General features: G+C 44.0%; 1 protein-coding gene across 2 annotated transcripts; it reads left to right on the top strand.

Annotated features, from left to right (window-relative positions):
• The first annotated feature begins 445 nt into the window (after window positions 1-445).
• On the top strand, window positions 446-17,517 carry LOC137326326 (acyl-coenzyme A amino acid N-acyltransferase 1-like). 2 transcript variants are annotated; one of them, XM_067991309.1, is made up of 3 exons: window positions 446-1,035; window positions 5,652-5,851; window positions 15,447-17,517. In XM_067991309.1, exons 1-3 carry the CDS (start codon window positions 468-470, stop codon window positions 16,008-16,010), a joined length of 1,332 nt encoding a protein of 443 aa, XP_067847410.1. In that variant the 5' UTR covers window positions 446-467; the 3' UTR covers window positions 16,011-17,517. The 2 variants fall into 2 exon arrangements, with proteins under 2 accessions (XP_067847410.1, XP_067847409.1); XM_067991308.1 differs by having other exon boundaries at window positions 5,649-5,851.
• The last annotated feature ends 4,001 nt before the right edge of the window (window positions 17,518-21,518 follow it).

The raw sequence follows: 21,518 nt of genomic DNA, 5'->3' as shown, positions 1-21,518 counted from the left end.
GTTGTAAGTGCCCTGTTACCACTTCTTTAATAATAGAATTCCAGCATTTTCCCTACGACTGATGTCAGGCTAACTGGCCTGTAAGTTCCCTGTTTTCTCTCTCCCTTCTTTCATGAATAGCAGGGTTACATTTGTTACCTTCCAGTCTGCTGGCACCGTTCTCGAATCTAGGACATGATAAAGAAATGCAAGTTCCTTTCCTTTTTCTATTACCTTGGGTGGGAGTTAAAGTTCTTAGAAATATTCACCTGGTGCAATCAAACCAAATAGGGTCAGTGGTGGGGGGGGGAAAAGAAATCTAATTCAAACCCTCCCTCTCACCACCTGCACCGACGCCAGCGATTGAGTCTGGGTTTGATTGCTCTCTGGAGCTGCAGCCACATGTTGAGCAGACGTACGGAGTAAAGGTCACTGTGGCTGGCTGGGTGGGTGGGTGTGGCTGAGAGCGGTCGGCGCCTGTCGCAGTGATGTCGGGGTGGGTGCCGCTGTGTTTGCGGAGGGCGGCTCGCTGCTGGTCTTTGCCGGGCGGGGGCTTTTCGGTGCAGCCGGCGGGAAGCTGCAGGGGGGTCCACCTCGACGTGAGCCCCGCCAAGAGCATTGCGGACGAGAGCGTGTGCATCCGAGCGGCGGGCTTGTCCCCGCACCAGGACGTGACCCTGCGAGCCCTGGTGCTGACCGAGCAGGACCGCCTCTTCGACTCGTCCGCCCAGTACCGGGCTGACAGCCAAGGGCGGGTGGACGTGAGCCGCTCGCCCTCCCTGGGCGGCCACTACCGCGGGGTGGTGCCCATGGGTCTCCTCTGGACCCTCTCGCCCGCCTCCATGGAGGAGCCCTACCAGAAGCTGACCAAGTTCGACCTGATGGGCAGCCCCACGCTCATCGACCTGTGCGTCCACTCGGGGCACGCGGATTTCAGCATATTCCCCGGCCGGATCCTGGCCAAGCAGAGGATAGAGAGGTGGTACAGCAAGCCCGGGGTCAGGAGGATCAGGCTGAGGGAAGGCAACGTCAGGGGCAGCTTGTTTCTACCTCCAGGTGAGCCAAGATCTCAGGTGTGCAGCACTGCTGATGTTGCATTTTAAGGGAGGCTCTAAGTTTGTAAGTAAACGATCCGAGGTGGGGGAAGTGTTGAAGGGATGACATTTTTATTTTTTAAAAAAAAAAAAAATAAATTATGTCTGAAAATCATTTTCACTTTTTTTTAAATCGCGTAGCATAACAAAAATGGCATTTTGCTCTTCTTTCACCTAACAAAATATAGATTAGTGAAGTACTTTTTCATGAAGATGCTGGCCCTTTAAGTTATAACAAATGTATAAATAGCAACCGGAATTGTATAACCCATGAGTGACAAAGTTGATGTGTGATAATGAGCTGATTGTTGTATTCAATGTCTTTTCTGACATATTTATTTGTATGTATGTGTATATATACTACCAAGGTCACATTTATTCCTCACCCCGAGTTGACCTGACGTGGTTTTGGTAGGCCGCCTTCTTGAACTGCAGCAGTTTCGTAGTGATTTTTTTATTCATTCATGGCATGTGGATCATGTGGGCGTCGCTGGCAAGGTCAGTATTTATCGCCCATCCCTAATTGCTCTCGAGAAGGTGGTGGTGAGCCGCCGCCTTGAACCACTGCAGTCCGTGTGGTGTTACGTAAGGAGTTCCAGGATTTTGACCCAGCGACGATGAAATCAGAATGGTGTGTGACTTGGAGGGGAACGTGCAGGTGGTGTTGTTCCCATGTGTCTGCTGCCCTTGTCCTGCTTTTTATTGACAGGACATACCTGTGCAATTTTCCACTTTGTCGGGTAGATGCCAGTGTTGTAGCTGTACTGGAACAGCTTGGTTGGAGATGAGACTAGTTCTGTAGCACAAGTCTTCAGCACTACAGCCGGAATGTTGTCAGGGCCCATAGCCATTGCTGTATCCAGTGCAGTCGGCCGTTTCTTGATATCACATTGGAGTGAATCAAATTGGCTGAAGACTGGCTTCTGTGATGGTGGGGATCTCGGGAGGAGGCCTAGATGGATCATCCACTCGGCACTTCCGGCTGAAGGTGGTTGCAAACACTTCAGCCTTGACTTTTGCACTCGTGCTGGGCTCTGCCATCATTGAGGATGGGGATGTTAATGGAACCTCCTCCCGTTAGTTGTTTAATTGTCCACCACCATGCACGACTGGATGTGGCAGGACTGCAGAGCTTTGATCTGATCCGTTGGTTGTGGGATCGCTTAGCTCTGTCTATAGCATGCTGCTTTCGCAATTTAGCATGCATGTAGTGCTGTGTTGTAGCTTCATCAGGTTGGCACCTCATTTTTAGGTACGCCTGGTGCTGCTCCTGGCATGCTCTTCTACACTTCTTATTGAACCAGGGTTGATCCCCGGGCTTGATGGTAATGATAGAGTGAGGGATATGCTGGGCCATGAGGTTAAAGATTGTGGTGGAATACATGGATGCCCAGTTTTGAGCTGCTAGATCTGTTCTGAATCTATTCCATTTAGCATGGTGGTAGCGCCAAGCAACACGATGGACGTTGTCCTCAATGTAAAGATAGGACTTCGTCTCCACAAGGACTGTGCAATGGTCGCTCCTACCAATACTGTCATGGACAGATGCATCTGCGACAGGTAGATTGGTTAGGATGAGGTCAAGGTCTGGTAGCTATGTCCTTCAGGACTCGGCCAGCTTGGTCAGTACTAGTGCTACCGTGCCACTCTTGGTGATGAATATTGAAATCCCCCACCCAGAGTACATTCTGTGCCCTTGCTACCCTCAAGTGGTTTAGGAAGCCAATTCCATTAGTCAGGGACATAATGGTGGCAAGACTGCCCTCTGACAATGGAACTGATCTTATTCAAAAGTACCTACAAAGTTCTTTAAAATTTTAACATGCACCATAGAAGAAATCAAGAACTGCACAATGCACTACAATAATTGTGTGGTATGCAAGGAAAATTAAATTGACTACACCGTTCCAAACTGTAAGCTGACAAGCTACTATAAATGGCGATAAGAGTGAGAATAGAAAGTTGGAAGAGTTACTCAATGCAAAACATAGAAAATTATCTAAGGGTATTTTTGAAATTAGAATGTGGAACTTACTACTACATGGAATAGTTGAGGCAAACAGCATAGATGCATTTAAGGGGAAGCTAGATAAGTACATGAGGCATAAAAAAATAGAAGGATATGCTGATAGGGTTAGATGAAGTCGGGTGGGAGTGGGCCCATGTGGAATTTAAACACCGGCATAGACCAGCTTGGCTAAATTGTGGCAGGTCAGAATATAAAAAACAGCAAAGAATGACTAAAAGAATAATAAGGAGGGAGAAATTAGAGTATGAGAGAAAGCTAGCTAGAAATATAAAAAATAGACAGTAAGAGTTTCTACAGGTATTTAAAAAGGAAAAGAGTAAGTACAGTGAGCGTTGGTCCTCTAGAGGGTAAGTCTGGGGAATTAATGGAGAAAAAGGAAGTGGCGGATGAATTGAACAGATATTTTGCGTCCGTCTTCACTGTAGAAGATACAAATAACATGCCAGAAATAATTGTGAATCAAGAGGTGACAGGGAGGGAGGAACTTAAAACATTTACAATCACCAAGGAAAGGGTTTTCAAAAAATTATTGGAACTAAAAGCTGACAGGTCCCCAGGTCCTGACGGACTTCATCCTAGGGTCTTAAAAGAGGTGGCTGCAGAGATAGTAGATGCATTGGTATTAATTTTCTAAAATTCCCTAGATTCTGGAAGGGTCCCATCAGATTGGAAAATAGCAAATGCAACTCCTCTGCTCAAGAAAGGAGGGAGACAGAAAGCAGGAACTAAAGGCCAGTTAGCTTAACATCTGTCATAGGGAAAATGCTAGCAAATATTATTAAGGAGGGTAAAGCAGGGCACTTAGAAAATCTCAATTCAATCAGGCAGAGTCAATACAGCTTTGTGAAAGGGAAATCATGTTTGACTAATTTATTAGAGTTCTTTGAGGAAGTAACAAGCAACGTGGATAAAGGGGATCCTGTGAATGTGGTGTACTTGGATTTCTAGAAGGCTTTTGACAAGGGGCCACATCAAAGGCTATTACACAAAATAAGAGCTCATGGTGTAGGGAGTAACATATTAGCACGGATAAAGGATTGGTTAGCTAACAGGAAACAAAGTAGGCATAAATGGGTCATTTTCAGGTTGGCACGATGTAACGAGTGGAATGTCACAGGGATCAGTGCTTGGGCCTCAACTATTTACAATCTATATCAATGACTGGGATGAAGGGACCGAATGTACGGTTGCTAAATTTGCTGATAACACAAAGGCAGATCGGAAAGCAAGTTGTGACGAGCACGTAAGGAATCTGCAAAGGGATATCGGTAGGTTAAGTGAGTGGCAAAAATTTTGCAGATGGAGTATAATGTGGGAAAATGTGAACTTGTCCACTTTGGCAGAAGGAATGGAAAAGCAGTATATTATTTAAATGGAGAGAGATTGCAGAACTCTGAGGTACAGAGGGATCTGGGTGTCCGAGTACATGAATCACAAAAAGTTAGAATGCAGGTACAGCAAGTGATTAGGAAGGCAAATGGAATGTTGTCATTTATTGCAAGGGGAATGGAATATAAAAGTAGAGATGTTTTGCTTCAGTTGTACAGGGCATTAGTGAAACCACATCTAGAATACTGTGTGCAGTTTTGGTCTCCTTATTTAAGAAAGGACATAATTGCTTTGGAAGCAGTTCAGAGAAGGTTCGCTCGACTGATTCCTCAGATGAGGGGGTTATCTTATGAGGAAAGGTTGGACAAGTTGGGCCTGTATACACTGGAGTTTAGAAGAATGAGAGGTGATCTTATTGAAACATATAAGATCCTGAGTGGACTAGAAGGGGTAGATGCTGAGGGGTTTCCCCTTGTTGGAGAGACTAGAACTAGGGGCCACAGTTTTAAAAATAAGGGGTCTCCCATTTAAGATGGAGATGAGGAGAATTTTTTTCTGAGGGTTGTGAGTCTGTGGAACTCCCTTCCCCAGAGAGCGGTGGAGGCAGGGTCATTAAATATTTTTAAGGCAGAGTTAGATAGATTCCTGATTAATAAAGGAGTCAAAGGTTATAGTAGGTAGACAGGAAAGTAGGATTGAGATCACAATCAGATCAGCCATGATCTTATCAAATGGCAGAGCAGGCTCGAGGGGCCGAATCGCCTACTCCTGCTCTTAATTCGTATGTTCGTATGTAAATAGCCCGTTTCTGTGCTGTAAATTCACAATATTAGGAGCAGTTGCCAGAACCAAGTATTAATTGGAGTTTAGTGCCAGTACAATTCTCCCAATGAAGTGTTGTACTTTTATTTCAATACAGGACATTCCTGGTAATATTACAGCATCGGACAAATCTATTACTGTCCATATTTAAAATCACAAAAGAGCCAGACAGCTCAGAAAAAAAAGTGTCCAGCAATCAGTTGAACTTTATTATTTACAGATTGTGAAATTATCAAAAATGCGGCTTCATATATAATTGAGACAAATCACAGAAAAGACCTCTGCAGATGGCGCTGTTATTGGTGATATTTTCAAACCCATTTTAAAAACTTTTTCCTATATTTGTCAAGTGGTTTGTTATGAATCTCTTTTGTTCTTCTTTGCTGTTTCCTAAGGAGATGGTCCCTTTCCTGGGGTGATAGACCTTTTTGGAGATGAAGGCGGTTTGACTGAGTTCCGAGCCAGTCTCCTCGCATGCCGAGGCTTTGCTGCTCTTGCTCTCCCCTACTTCCGTTTTGAGGATCTACCGATGACAATGAAAGATTTTCGTTTAGAATACTTCGAAGAAGCTGTAAATTTTCTACAGAAATATCCCAAGGTAAATTCCACTGACTCAATCGAAGCCCACAGAATTAACCTATTGTGGAAAATGTATTTGCATAATTGACGTTTGCAATATTTCCCCATGAAGGGATTTTTTTGCTCTGGATATTTTCCTCTGTGTTCTCGAGTGTTTTCTCTTGCCCTAAGAGCTAGTTTAAATATTGTAGTATGTCTGGAATAATGAAGAGAGAATCCGTTTTTAGATTACTTCAGTAACTGGTTCAATTTCGTACCTCCACAGGATCCTTTTTGTCTTCAAAAGGCACCAGAATAACACTACTCTCAATGCTATTTTAGGCTTTAACTGTTAAACAAGTTGATCAAATAGCAATAGAACAAATAATAAAGCAAAAACATAACATCAAAGTTGTTACACTTTGCTAGCTCCTTGTATGTGGGGAAAAAAATTTGCAAAACAATGAATATAATTATTTTTTTATCCAATGGTTCGTTTTAATATTCTCATCAACTATAGAGGTGTCCTGCCTAATCTAATACTCTTTAAAGATTCCAGTTAAACAACCAGACTCAAAGATTTGAAAAGGAGTAGGCTAATAAAACAAAAAACACAGCCAGGCAGAATTTAAATAATTGCCTGTTCAATTCGAAACGCTGCTAATCAGACACATATCTGAACAAATCACACAGCATGTATGTATTTGAATTGAGTGACTAGGCTCCTCCCTCAAGAAACTGCCTGGAGACCAATCAAGTTGGGATACGATTTCTGTAACTGAAGCTGGTATTTAACACCTTAATTACTGTGATAGAATTAAAGGAGCTAATACTAAGTTAAAACTTAGATAAAAATGCATCATTTTGTCACAGGATCTTTATTTTATTATTATGCTGAGATCATTATCAGACAGACTTAGACTTTCTTTGGTTGAAACAAATTTGAGTTATGTTGTACTTTTAATTTTTTTCATTATTCGTTCATGGGATGTGGGCGTCGCTGGCATTTATCGCCCATCCCCCTAACTGGAAAACAGCTAAAGTATTAAAGCAGCCACTGAAATGCATGTGATTGAAACATGAGCACTGTACAAGCTGCGCAATGCAACTTCAGTCATTTTGCAAAATGATCACCTACAGTGGCTCACGGTTCCCCAACGCCTCACATTGAAAATTCTCATCCTAGTGTTTAAATCCATTCATGGCCTCACCCCTCCCTATCTCTATAACCTCCTTCAGCCCTACAGCCATCAAAGAACTCTGCATTCCTCCGACTCTGGCCTTTTGTGCCTCTCCCACTCCCCCTCAGCATTGGCGTCTTTGCCTTCAGTCATTTGGAATTCCCTCCCTAAACCTCTTTATTGCTCCAACTCCTGTTTTAAGACCCTCCTTAAATCCCACCTCTTTAACCGAGCTTTCAGTCACCCCATCTAATATCTTGTATGGTTTGGTGTTAAATTTAGTCTGATTACACCTCTGTGAAGCGACTTGGGCCATGTGATTGTGGTTTGCTTTCTGCTGACAGCACATTCATTCCCAAAGTATTTAGTGCATAGATTAAACAAGGTTAGCTGGTGAGTGTTCTTTTTCTGGTGAGTACTTTTTTTAAGGCGTAATTTATTTTTGTTGAGTTTAGTTAATGCCATGAGGCTAGCGTCACTGCAGTGCACCCACAAGGCTGAGATTTTCATGGCTAACAAGTTTCAGGGGGTGCTCACCCCACAGCTTAAGAGAGGGTCTCGGTGACTGCCAGACAGACAAGGAGAACCAAGCAGGGAGTGAGGACTCCCCTGAGGGCATCTCGCTCTCTAACCAGTATTCGTTTCTGAATACTGGTGAGGGAGAGGGTTCCTTTGTGGAGTGCAGCCAGAGCCAAGTTCACAGCACCATTGGTGGCTCAGTGTACGGGGTGGGGGAGGAGAAAGGTCAGGAGAGCAATAGTGATCGGGGATTCTATAGTTAGGGGAGCACACAGGCGTTGCTGCGGCCGCAGACATGATTCCAGGATGGTATGTTGCCTCCCTGGTGCCAGGGTCAAGGATGTCACTGAGCGATTGTAGAACATTCTGGAGGAGGAGGGTGAACAGCCAGAGGTCGTGGTCCATATCGGTACCAACGACATAGGTAGAAAGAGGGATGAGGTCCTGCAGGTAGATTTTAAGGAGTTAGGAAAGATATTAACAAGCAGGACCTCAAAGGTAGTAACCTCCGCATTTAGGGAGCAGTGATCATAGTATCATAAGGTTTAGAATAGCTATGGAAAAGGACACTGACCACTCTAAAGTAAAATCCTCAATTGGAGGAGGGCCAATTTCAGTGGGATAAGAACAGATCTGGCCTGGGTAAATTGCAATCAAAGATTGGCAGGCAAAACTGTAATTGAACAGTGGGCGGCCTTTAAAGAGGAGATGGTTCGGGTACAGTCTAGGTACATTCCCACGAGGGAGAAAGGTAGGGCAACTAAAGCCAGAGCTCCCTGGATGACAAAAGAGATAGTAAGTAAGACGAAATGGAAAAAAGGTGTGTATGACAAATGTCAGGTTGATAGCACAAGTGAGAACCAGGCAGAATATAGAAAGTTCAGAGGGGAAGTCAAAAAGGAAATAAGAGGGGCAAAGAGAGAGTATGAGAATAGACTGGCGGCCAACATAAAAGGGAATCCAAAGTCTTCTATAGGCATATAAATAGTAAACAGGTTGCAAGAGGAGGGTTGGGGCCAATTTAGGGACCATAGAAGAGATCTGCTTATGGAGGAAGAGGACATGGCCGAGGTACTAAATGAGTACTTTACATCTGTCTTTACCAAGGAAGAAGATGCTGCCATAGTTTCAGTAAAGGAAGATATAGTTGAGATACTAAATGGGCTAAAAATTGACAAAGAAGAAGTACAAGGAAAGCTAGCTGCACTTGAAGTCGATAAGTCACCCGGTCCAGATGGGATGCATCCTAGGTTGCTGAGGGAAGTAAGGGTGGAAATTGCGGAGGTACTGGCCATAATCTTCCAAACATCCGTAGATACGGGGGGTGGTGCCAGAGGACTGGAGAATTGCAAATGTTATACTTTTGTTCAAAAAAGGGTGTAAGGATAAACCCAGCAACTATAGGCCAGTCAGTTTAACCTCGGTGGTGGAGAAACTTTTAGAAACGATAATCCGGGACAGAATTAAGTCACTTGGACGAGTGTAGATTGATTAGGGAAAGGCAACACGGATTTGTTAAAAGGCAAATCGTGTTTTACTAAACTGATAGAGTTTTTTGATGAGGTAATGGAGAGGGTAGATGAGGGCAATGCAGTTGATGTGGTGTATATAGACTTTCAAAAGGCGTTTGATAAAGTACCGCGTGATAGGCTGGTCATCAAGTTTGCGACCCATGGAATAAAGGGGGCAGTAGCAGCATGGATACAGAATTTGCTAAGCGACAGGAAACAGAGTAGTGTTGAACAGTTGTTTTTCGGACTGGAGGGAGGTGTACAGTGGTGTTCCCCAGGGGTCGGTGCTGGGGCCACTGCTTTTCTTGATTTATATTAATGACTTAAACTTGAGTGTACAGGGCAGATGACACGAAACTTGGAAGGGTAGCGAACAGTGAGGAGGATAGTGATAGACGTCAAGAGGATATGGGCAGACACGTGGCAGATGAAATTTAACGCAAAAAAAATGCGAAGTGATACATTTCGGTAGGAAGATCAAGGAGAGGCAATATAAACTAGAGGGCGCAATTCTAAAAGGGGTTCAGGAACCAAGATCTGGGGGTATATGTGCACAAATCGTTGGTAGGTTGTTACATAAGGTTAAATCTCACGGGATCCAGGGTCAGGTAGCCAATTGGATACAAAATTGGCTTGACGACAGAAGACAGAGGGTGGTTGTAGAGGGTTGTTTTTCAAACTGGAGGCCTGTGACCAGCGGTGTGCCTCAGGGATCGGTGCTGGGTCCGCTGTTATTTGTTATTTATATTAATGATTTGGATGAGAATTTAGGAGGCATGGTTATTAAGTTTGCAGATGACACCAAGATTGGTGGCATTGTGGACAGTGAAGAAGGTTATCTAGGATTGCAACGGGATCTTGATAAATTGGGCCAGTGGGCCGATGAATGGCAGATGGAGTTTAATTTAGATAAATGTGAGGGGATGCATTTTGGTAGATCGAATCGGGCCAGGACCTACTCCATTAATGGTAGGGCGTTGGGGAGAGTTATAGAACAAAGAGATCTAGGAGTACAGGTTCATAGCTCCTTGAAAGTGGAGTCACAGGTGGATAGGGTGGTGAAGAAGGCATTCGGCATGCTTGGTTTCATTGGTCAGAACATTGAATACAGGAGTTGGAATGTCTTGTTGAAGTTGTACAGGACATTAGTAAGGCCACACTTGGAATACTGTGTACAGTTCTGGTCACTCTATTATAGAAAGGATATTATTAAACTAGAAAGAGTGCAGAAAAGATTTATTAGGATGCTACCGGGACTTGATGGTTTGACTTATAGGGAGAGGTTAGATAGACTGGGACTTCTTTCCCTGGAGAGTAGGAGGTTAAGGGGTGATCTTATAGAAGTCTATAAAATAATGAGGGGCATAGATAAAGGTAGATAGTCAAAATCTTTTCCCAAAGGTGGGGGAGTCTTTCACGAGGAGGCATAGATTTAAGGTGAGAGGGGAGAGATACAAAAGGGTCCAGAGGGGCAATTTTTTCACTCAAAGGGTGGTGAGTGTCTGGAACGAGCTGCCAGAGGCAGTCGTGGAGGCGGGTACAATTTTGTCTTTTAAAAAGCATTTGGACAGTTACATGGGTAAGATGGGTATAGAGGGATATGGGCCAAGTGCAGGAAATTGGGACTAGCTTAGTGGTATAAACTGGGTGACATGGACATGTTGGGCCGAAGGGCCTGTTTCCATGTTGTAAACTTCTATGATGGCAGGGGAGGTTGAGAAAATGGTTTAAAAAGCAGACTGCATTGTTAGACTCGAATTTTTGGAGCAAAACCAGACTGAGACGGAACTGCTGACAAAGTTAAAGTTTATTAGAAAGCTTTGTGCACAAAGGGAGAGTGGTAAGCTTCCTCAAGCTCGCACCTAACTCTCAAAGGAACATCAGCATTACAAGCATGTTTATACCTTTCAATAAGCAACACCCACCTGCTGTGAAAGGTGAGGGTACATGTTTACGTAACTACAGTGGGTTTCATTGGGTGGTATAGCCTGCCACTTACTTGTCAGGGGCTACCTTGGGTCGTCCCATGACATTAAACATCTCATTCCTGAGGAGGACCCTTATCAGTAAACACATAAGTCCCAGACATTGAGACTACACGGAGGGTCTTCACAAAGTCCTGATCAGCTCATCCCTTACTCCCTTTTGTGCTGGGGTGACCTTGGAGATATCCACCGCTCCTCCCTTAATCATCTGAAGTAAGCTGGTTAGGATAAACAATGTCAGCCTCGTCCTTGGGTAAACATTCCTTAATGTGTTCTGGAGATAAGTGAGGTGGTGGCCATAAATCCAACAGACCTGCCTTTGTCAGCTTTTACAGTGTGGGTTACAAACTGCTCCCATAATGGTTAAGTATCCCATCATGCTTTGCTGCTATCTAAATGCTACATGTGCAATTTAACTGTTTATGTATGTGAGGAGAGGAGTGGCTAATCATTCTTTAATATATATATATATATATATCAAGTTAGGTATGGGGTGGCTGGAGGTTTTGGATTTCTGTTCACAAGCCTATTTTTCCAGTCCAACCTGGGCTTTATAAATAGAAGCATAGGGTACAAAAGTAAGGAAGTCATTTAACGGCAATTGATACTAGCTCAATTGCTAAATTTAAATCTGAGATAGATAGCTTTTTGGCAACCAAAGATATTAAGGGATATGGGCCAAAGGCGGGTATATGGAGTTAGAGCACAGATCAGCTATGATCTTATCAAATGGTGGAGCAGGCACGAGGGGCTGAATGGCCTACTCCTGTTCCTATGTTTCTATGTTCCTATGATGAACCTTTATAAAACACTGGTTCGGCCACAACTGGACTATTGTGTCCAGTTCTGGGCACTGGATTTTAGGAAAGATGTGAAGGCCTTGGAGAGGGTGCAGAAGAGATTTACTAGAATGATTCCAGAGATGAGGGACTTTAGTTACGTGGATAGACTGGAGAAGCTGGGGTTGTTCTCCTTGGAACAGAGAAGGTTGCGATGAGATTTGAGAGAGGTATTCAAAATCATGAAGGGTCTAGACAGAGTAGATAGAGAGAAGCTGTTCCCATTGGTGGAAGGGTGAAGAACCAGAGGGCATAGATTTAAGGAGATTGGCAAAAGACCCAAAGGTGACATGAGGAAAAATATTTTTTACACAGCAAGTGGTTAGGATCTGGAATGCACTTCCTAAGGGAGTCATGGCCATCACAAGGGAACTGGATAAGTACTTGAAAGTAAAAAATATTTGCAGGACTACGGGGATAGGGCGGGGGAGCGGGACGAGCTGGATTGCTGTTGCATGGTGCTGGTGCGGACCCGATGGGCCGAATGGCCTCCTTCCACGCTGTATTTCTTTCTCTGATTCTTCTATGAAATTCTATCAGCATGTCATGCTATCAGGCTTCATTCTCCTCTGCCAAAACTGCTCATTACTCCAGGATCATCCTGGAGAACAAAGCTCAACCCCCCATCCCCCCAGCTTCTTTTCTCCACTATCAACCGGCTCTTTAAACCTCACTCCCTTGCCTCCAATAACTGCAAGGAACTCATGGACTAAGATTGAGACCATCCATTAACTGCCTCAACTTCTACCCTCCTTTGCCTTTCCCACCAAACCAAACTTCCCCCAGAGTCCCCCTTGTCCTTGTCCTGATCCTACACTTGTCTCTAGTTTCTCTCCAATCTCATTCAAAACCCTGTCAGAGCTCATCTTATCCATCAGACCCACTTCCTGCTCTCTTGACCCAATTCCCTCTAAACTGCTGCCCATCCAACTTCCCTTCCTGGCCCCCATGCTAGCTCACATTGTAAATGGTTCTCTCTCCTCAATTACTCTCTCCCTCCCTTTCAAAACTGCCATCATCGCCCACTGCTCAAAAAAAAAATACCCTCTGCCCTTGCAAACTACGGCCCCATTTCCAACCTCTCTTTCCTCTCCATAGCCTTTGATTGTGTTGTCACCTCCCATATCTACGCTCATCTTTACTGTAACTCCATGTTTGAATCTCTGCAATTAGATATTAACCCCTAATACGGCTCTAAATTGGCCCTAATCAAAGTCACAAATAACATCTTCTGTGACTGTGACCATGGTGCACTATCCCTCCTCATCCTTCTTAATCTCTCTGTAATCTTTGACACGGTTGACCACACCATCCTCCTGCAATGCCTCTCCTGGCTCTCTAGCTGAGTGGGACTGCTTTGGTTGGTTCCAACCTTACCTATCCAATCATAGCCAGAGCATGTCCAGCAAAGACTTCTCTTCCCACTCCTGCACTGTTACCTCAGGAGTCCCCAAGGATCCATCTTTGGCCCCCTCCTCGTCCTCATCTACGTGCTACCCTTTGACATCATCATCACATGGGGGTGGGGGGGGGGGGGGGTCAGCTCCCACATGTACCCTGACAACACACAGCTCTATCCCCACTGCCTGTGGTGTCAGAGTGCTTGTCCGACAATCGTTTTGTGGCCTCACCCCCTCCTTCCTCTTCCCTCCCCCCCCCCCCCCCCCCCAGAACTCTCCATTCTTCCGACCCTAACCTCTTGTGCATCGCACCTTCCTCCGCCCCACCATTAACAGTCATGGGCTCATCTAGGGCTCACGATCTGGAATTCCCTCCACAAACCTCTCCACTGCCCTCTCCTCTTTACAACCTACCATTGGTCACCCCTCCTAATATCCCCTTTTCTAGCCCAGCATCCACTTTTGTCTGATTGCTTCTCTGTTAAGTGCGTTGGGATGTTTTTCGATGTTTTTATAGATATATAAACATATGCATGTGTTTCTATACTATATGTTGCAAGTTGTTGTCTGGGATAGTTGTCAGCCACTTTGTGTCAATCATCAATCCAAACGTCAGGATTTCCTTAGCAACGCATAATGAATTCAAACCACATGGCTGGCAGTTGCAACAGAGAACTCATGTAGTCAGGCATGAGTTGGCCATCGGTGCCGAGTTGGCCAGCTGCAGCTGCTCCCTCTGCTGGTGGGATGACTTTACAGTTCTGAAAGCAGATGGCAATGGATTCTCCTTTTTCGATACAGGCATTTTGTGTGAGCCCCAGTTGTTAACTATCGAGGTGACTTTTTTCTGACTTGTGATGCTTTGGTCAAAAGAGCTGCCACCACTCCTCAAACAAAGAACCAGTCATTGACGCTTTTTTTTTTATGGGTTAAGGGTAGAGTAACAATACTATGGAAACATTACGAGGTTTTGGAATTCCCAATCATCAGGAATTTTATTACGCACCCAGTTGTCAACCTTTCCTGTGTTTGGACCCAGACTTTATTGCGTCGCAGTTTTTGAAGCTGATAGAAAGAACTTGCATTTGTATAGCGTCTTTCACGACCTCAAGAGGTCCCAAAGCACTTCACGGCTGATGAATTATTTTAGAACTGTTGTAATGTCGGAATCCACTATGTTGAAACAGAATTAATACCAAATTCTTTATCAAATTAATTTGCCTTTTCCAGCAAGGTGAAGTTGGATAACACGGGAAGTTTCGCTTCTCTGGCCTGCTTGAATTTGAATTAAGCCGCAGATTTCACTGATCAGGACCCATTTGGGCTGGGAATTCAAATTAAGAAGTTCAAATTAAGCAACAAATTTTCAGTACATTATTAATAGGAAGCAATTTGCACAACTTAAATTTGAATTAACAGATAATTTGCATTAAGCAACTTTGAATTAAGGGCAGAGTAGGGAAAAAATTGCATTATATCTATCCAAACACTGAAGGTTGTAAACAGTCCGGCTGATGTGGCATTACTTTTAATCAGTCAAGATATCACAATTTCTTGATGGCAATGTCATTATTTTAAATATTTTGGGTTATTCCACCTTCAGTGTGTATTGAGAAGACAATGCCGGCCTCTGTTTATCCACTTATTATGGGTAGGTTTGATGTCTCGATTATCTCTTCCTGTGGTCTGGCATCTCACTTCCACTTCTTATCACCTGCCCTCTTGCGATGCCTATTTGTCGTTATTGTTCGATGTTGGTATTCAAACCTGGCCTTCCCCAATCTGTGGCACAGTGCATAAACATACTGCAACACCATGTCACCACAATGTTATGATGATATATCACAGTGCAAGGTCACCCTTTAAGCACATATCTGTAAGATGCCCCAAATAAACAGCAAAATATTGATAATGGTAACACAAGGAGGAGCAGTTGATTCTGAGAATGAACGTTGTGTTTCACGGTGCTTTTCTTTGATTCAGAAAGGTGGGGCATCTTTGAAGGTTACTTTCGATCCTTTTTAATGTGGGGAGAAGATTGATATGAAACTAAAATTCCTCATGTCACATACTGAACAATACAGATTCCACTGTAATGTATAGAGGGTAATGTAATTTTTTTAAACAGTGATGCATTGATACTGAAGGAGACTGTACAGGATATATGTTGACTTAACGCATAGATTTTGAATTTTTGCAGGTGAAGGGGCCTGGTATTGGAGTAGTAGGGTCTTCAAAAGGTGCAGATTTGGCTCTATCAATGGTCACATTTATACCACAAGTGGTGGCATCCGTTTGTATCTCTGGCTGTAATGCAAACACTATAGCTGATTTGCATTATAAAGGTACGAAGCTCTCCAGCCTGTGTTATGATGTAGATCAAATCATTGTTTTGGAGTCAGGAATTCTAGATGTGTCTGAAACACTTAAAAACCCCAATACAGACAGCATCATCCCAGTCGAAAAAGCTGAGGGACACATCTTGTTTGTGGTAGGAGAGGATGACAAGATCTGGAACAGCAAGCATTTTGCTGAGGAAGCGATAAAAAGACTGAAAGAACATGGCAAAGACAACTATGAACTCCTCAGTTATCCAGGAACTGGGCATCGTATTGAACCTCCATGTTCTCCATTTTGTTCTGCCATGATTGATCGGTTGTTTGGAATTCCAGTGCAGTTGGGAGGAGAGGCAATAAAACACTGCTCTGCTCAGCAAGATTCTTGGCAAAAGATTCAGGACTTCTTACGTTTACATCTATGTTGAAGTGAAGTGCAGTTTTAATACGATTCCTCTTTACCCAACATATGTTATCTTGGGTCACATATAAAGTGTAATAAATTCTTCTGTAATAAATTGCATACTTTGTGAAGCACTGTGTGTAAGGAGGACAATCCAAGACCATCTGAAACTCGCATTCTTGATAACGTTACAGTTGGGGGGATATTTTTCCAAAAAGGTTTTTATTAAACAAAGTTTTCTATAATAACGCAGTGGTGTCATAAAATATTGCCTTACCAATACCCAGTACTGTTGTAGTGCAGTTCATGTTTGCACTAATGCTTGAGAACTGTTGATTGTAATTCTAAGCCACACAGTTTGTCTTCATAATGGCGCATTTAGTTTTCTTTCACCAGAATTGTATTAGTTTTCCTCCCCACTGCTCCTAAAGGTGCAAACTCATGTTAGGATTCCAAATCGACATTCTTTATATGTGACCCTAGACTGCGAATATTGATACTGACTTGATTGTGGTGGGGTAGGGGGGATGTATGGAGTTCACAACTGAGCCTGGTCTTGTCCTTATCAAACATCTACACAGTGCATTTTCCATCAGAGATAGCTGGATAGATAACAGGTGCAGCAACCATGGTTGTTTTTGTTTTTTGTATATTCTCCTCTTCCTTCCCTAACCCATGGACTTTGCTGCCCCCCCCTATCTAACCCCCTTTCCTCGTTGAGCTTAGGGAGATTTGTACAAACCAAGAATTGAACCTGAACCTTGCGATATGGCTCAGTATTGCACCAAGTGATGCATTCACCTACTAAGCCAGCAACCCCCTCTGTCAAACTGAGAAGTAATTTCATGATGTAAATATAATAGCGAATTGAAAATCATTTATTCATCTGGACTGGTTACCGATGCCTATAGTAGCCTTTGAACATGCACACACTCCCTAGGGTAGAATGAAATGATCAATAGGCAGTGTTAGTGGGTTGACTGACTTTCAGTGTCAAGAGTACTTCACAGCACTCTACCAAGTGATTTTGAATGAATACAAAGGCAATGATAAATTCAAATATGCATTAGATAATGACCAGTATTGTGCCATGGATTACTTGCTTACACTAATGTTGCCAGCATTATTCTAGCATCAAAATGACATTTGATTGTAATAGAACAAGTTTTTATATGGAATAGGTATAATTAAAACCTGAACTTGTTTAGATTGGATGATGTAGTTGTTAACGGGAACTTTCTGTTGGAAGCTCCTCAGAAAAAAGATGTTTGCCATACCGTGTAAATATTGGTGGACAAAAATAGCAATTTAAAAAACTGGAAATGAGTATCCCCACTTCCAAATAATTGGCAAGAGCCCTTTGTTTAGTGAGAAGACATTATCAAATTCTTTATACAAGTTGATAGCCAATATATTTAAAAAAATTGTAAGCATATTCTAAACCCATTTAATGTTTGGATGTGTTTATTAAATTTTACTGTCATCTATTTTGAATAAATGCTACATTTTTATTCTAAGTTGAATAATTAATTACTGCCTTTGTATTTTATTAATAAAAATATTTAAAATATGAAAATTCTTGCATCTGCTTCCTATTTACAAAACTTATTTCCTATTGCCGCATTTATGAAATGATAAGTTCCTGTGGTCACATTTATAATGGAAACTGCTTACGTAAAACTGAGATGCTGTAATTACACCTGCTCACCAGTGGTGTTGCTGTAGTGCAGAGTAACACCGAGCTGCCACTCAACTCTCTGGCTGGGTTTCTCTTCGGCAACTCCACCTGAAATTGGCCTACCACAGCCTCACCACCCTGACCATCATTTCCTTCCTCCTGCTCTGCTGGTGGCCATTCCTTTCCCAACAACCGGATACAAGTGGGGTTGAGTCCAGGTCCAGGTGGATTTCCCTCCCGTCCACCCCACTTTCCACTGGTTCCTGGCGAAGCCCAGTCTTTACCATGGGGAAGGTGGTGATAGCTCTGAGGTGCCTTTGCGGAAAGAGAAAACCTTGTAGTGGTGGCCTCTCTCCAATCAGCCCCCAATTACTTATACATGCAGGCGTCTTTGAGAGAAACAGTATTGGGGATAGAAGGAGGGAAATAGGGTGAGGAGGGGGTCTCTGCCCTTGGAGGGGAGCTAAGGGGATAGGGGTTAGTGGATAGAGTGTTACGGGTGAGGTGAGTAACGGTAGTGCAAGTGAGAAGGAAGATACAGGGGTTGAGTGGGTAGTTCAAAGGGGAGGAGATGAGAGTAGTGATGGGGACCTTGGTAAGGCAGGGGGTGAGCCTCATCGCTCTTTGCACTGCCTCCGGTGCTTGAATGGCTCCTTAGTGTTTCAGTGACCAGAACACAGTAGTCATGATATAGTCTGACCAGAGCACCATACAGTTTGATTGTGACATGACTTGTATGCTACTGTTTTGACTAAATTGTTCATTATTCAATTGGCTTTATTAATTACTGCTCTGCAGTGGTTAGACATTTTGATAGTGCCAACCTCTGTCTTTTTCACATTCGTATTTAACTATTTCAGTATTATTCATGGGGTGCATGCGTTGCCCATTTGCCTGTATTAAATGTCACTTGCTATGGTTATACCCACTCATATTTTGTTTGGCTCATTCTGTAATTTCAACCAATTCCACTGCCTCTCCTAATTTAGTATCATAAAATTTGACTGATTTACATTGGGTTTCTGAGTCTAAATCATTAAAGTAATTTAGATACAGTAGTGATCCCAACACAGATCACTGGGACACCCCTCTCAGTAGTTCTTCCCCCTCTTTCCCTGCCTCCCCCACCACCCTGCACCTCCCACCCTGACAATAGTCATTTAACCAATATCCATTGTTTATTTACTCAGCCAATTTCTTCTCCAATCCCAAGGTCTGCACTCAATCCTCACAGCTTTGAGCTTAACTACTAGCTTTTCATGTGGAAGTCAACGTACACCATGTCATAGGTTTACCACAGTTGACTTGGGTCATTATTTCCTCAGAAAAATCAGCGGTTCATCAAGCAGGATCTTACAGGAATAGGAGTAGGCCATTCAATTAAATCATCGCTGATCTGTACCTCAACTCCATTTACCTACTTGGATACCCTTATCTAACAAAAATGTATCGATCGCAGTCTTGAAAATTTCAGTTGACCGAGCATCAACAGCCATTTGGGGGAGAGAATTCCAACCTTCTGAATCCATGCTGGCTGTTAATTAAGTTATTACAATATGCATAATCTGTTTACATCTGATATTGATTTCATTATGTTATAGGGGATTGAAGTAAGACCAATGGGTCTGTAGTTGCCCACGTCTGATTTATCACCCTTTTTGAATATGACCCGTTTCCAATCCATTGATACTCCCTCGTGATGTCAGGAAGCACTACTTCTCACAAGGGATGCTGGCAATCTGGAACTCTTCCCCCAAAATTGAAAATTTCAAAACTGCGATTGATAGATTTTTCTCAGGCAAGGGCATGAAGGGATGTGGAACCAAGGCGGCTAAATGGAGTTAAGTTACAGATCATGCGGAGCAGGCTCGAGTGGCTGAATGGCCTACTCCTGTTCCTATGTTCCAGTGACTCTCATAATGAGTGTCAGTGATTCGCAAATTTTCTCCTAAGTCTCTCGCGACACCAGGATAAATACCATCCGTCTCTGGGGATTTATTGGCCCAGACGTTGCTGTCAAAATAACTGAGGCTAATGGCACTCGCTGTTATTTATGCGCAAATGGTACAGCAGCTTCAGGTGAGGGCAGATGCGTGGTTGAACGTGGATATCCAAAAATTGCTGTCTGAGTTGCGCCGCTCCACCGTTAGCTTCGCGAAAATGGCATCGCGCTGTCTGCCTCACCATTGAAATGCATTGAATGGCGTGAAATTGCTGTATTTGTGTGGTAGATACGGACTAAACACACCACAGAAAGTTAAGTCATTTCAAGTCTATGTACGATATGATGTGCCAATCAACATCTCTGACACTGAAAATTAACTATTGTAATGGAGGAGTCATAGAATGATACGACACAGAAGAAGGCCATTCGGCCCATCATGCCTGTGCCGGCTCTTTGAAAGAGCTATCCAATTAATCCCACTTCCCTGCTCTTTCCCCATCGCCCTTCAAATTTATCCCCTTCAAGTATTTATCTAATTCCCTTTTGAAAGTTACTATTGAATCTGATTCCACCGCCCTTTCAGGCAGTGCATTCCAGATCATAACAACTCGCTGCATAAAAAAAATTCTCCTCATGTTGCCTCTGGCTCTTTTACCAATTACCTTAAATCTGTGTCCTCTGGTCACTGACCCTTCTGCCATTGGAAACAGTTTCTCCTTATTTACCCTATCGAAGCCGTTCATGATTTTGAACACCTCTGTTAAATCCCCTCTTAACCTTCTCTGCTCTAAGGAGAACAATCTCAGCTTCTCCAGTCTCTCCACATAACTGAAGTCCCTCATCCCTGGTATCATTCGAGTAAATCTTCTCATACCCTCTCTAAGGCCTTGATATCCCTCCTAAAGTGTGGTGCCCAGAATTGGACACAATACTCCAATCTTTATAAAGGTTTAGAATAACTTCCTTGCTTTTGTACTCTGTGGGGGTAAATTTTAACCCCAAGAATGGGTGTGTTGGAAGCGGCAGGGAAGGTAAAAATGTAAAACCCGGCCCCAACCTGCCCTCTTCCAGTTTTAACCAAGGTGGGTCGAGGGACGGCGACCAATCCACTCTCAGGAGGCAGGTCAGACAGTACAATCTTTTAAGGAGGCTACGGGCCTCCATTTTAACAGCATTTTTAACTCCTGGGGGCCGGGATTCCTGGGCCTTCTGATTCTCGCCACGTAAGAGGAGGCGAGAAGACCCGGATCAACAGGTAAGTGCCTTTACTGCACTGCTTGTGGGCAAGGTGGAGCACGAGTGTTTCCTCCAGGCCCAACAAGCTCACCTGCCACGATCCCACGCAAGCAATAGACCGACCCTCCCTAAGACCTCCGACCGACCCTCCCCGAGACCTCCGACCCCCCCCCCCCACGATCTCCGACTACCCCCCACGATCTCCGACCCCCCCCATGATCTCCAACCCCCCCCCCCCCCCCACGATCTCCAAGCCCCCCACGATCTCCGACCTCCCCCAAGACCTCCGACCCACCCCACGATCTCCGACCCCCCCACGATCTCCGACCCCCCCCACGATCTCCGATCCCCCCCCCACGATCTCCGACATCCCCCCCCACGATCTCCGACCCCCCCACCCCCCACAATCTCCGACCCCGGCCACGATCTCCGACCTCCCCCATGATCTCTGACCCCCCCCCCCAAACGATCTCCGACCCCGGCCATGATCTCCTACCCCCCCCAAGATCTCTCACACCCCCACCATCTCCGACTCTCCGCAAGATTTCCGACCTCCCCACAAACTCTGACTCCTCTCATTCCTTCAGGTTTTTTCCTCTCTCTCTCTCTCTCTCTCTCAATCCAATCTTTCTTTCCTTCTGTTTATTTCTCTTTCTGTACCTGATTTGACATTG

The sequence above is a fragment of the Heptranchias perlo genome, chromosome 10, assembly GCF_035084215.1.
Source record: "Heptranchias perlo isolate sHepPer1 chromosome 10, sHepPer1.hap1, whole genome shotgun sequence".
Lineage (NCBI taxonomy): Eukaryota > Metazoa > Chordata > Chondrichthyes > Hexanchiformes > Hexanchidae > Heptranchias > Heptranchias perlo.
The sequence above is the reverse complement of the archived record's forward strand: the minus strand, read 5'-3'. Positions and strand labels throughout refer to the sequence as shown.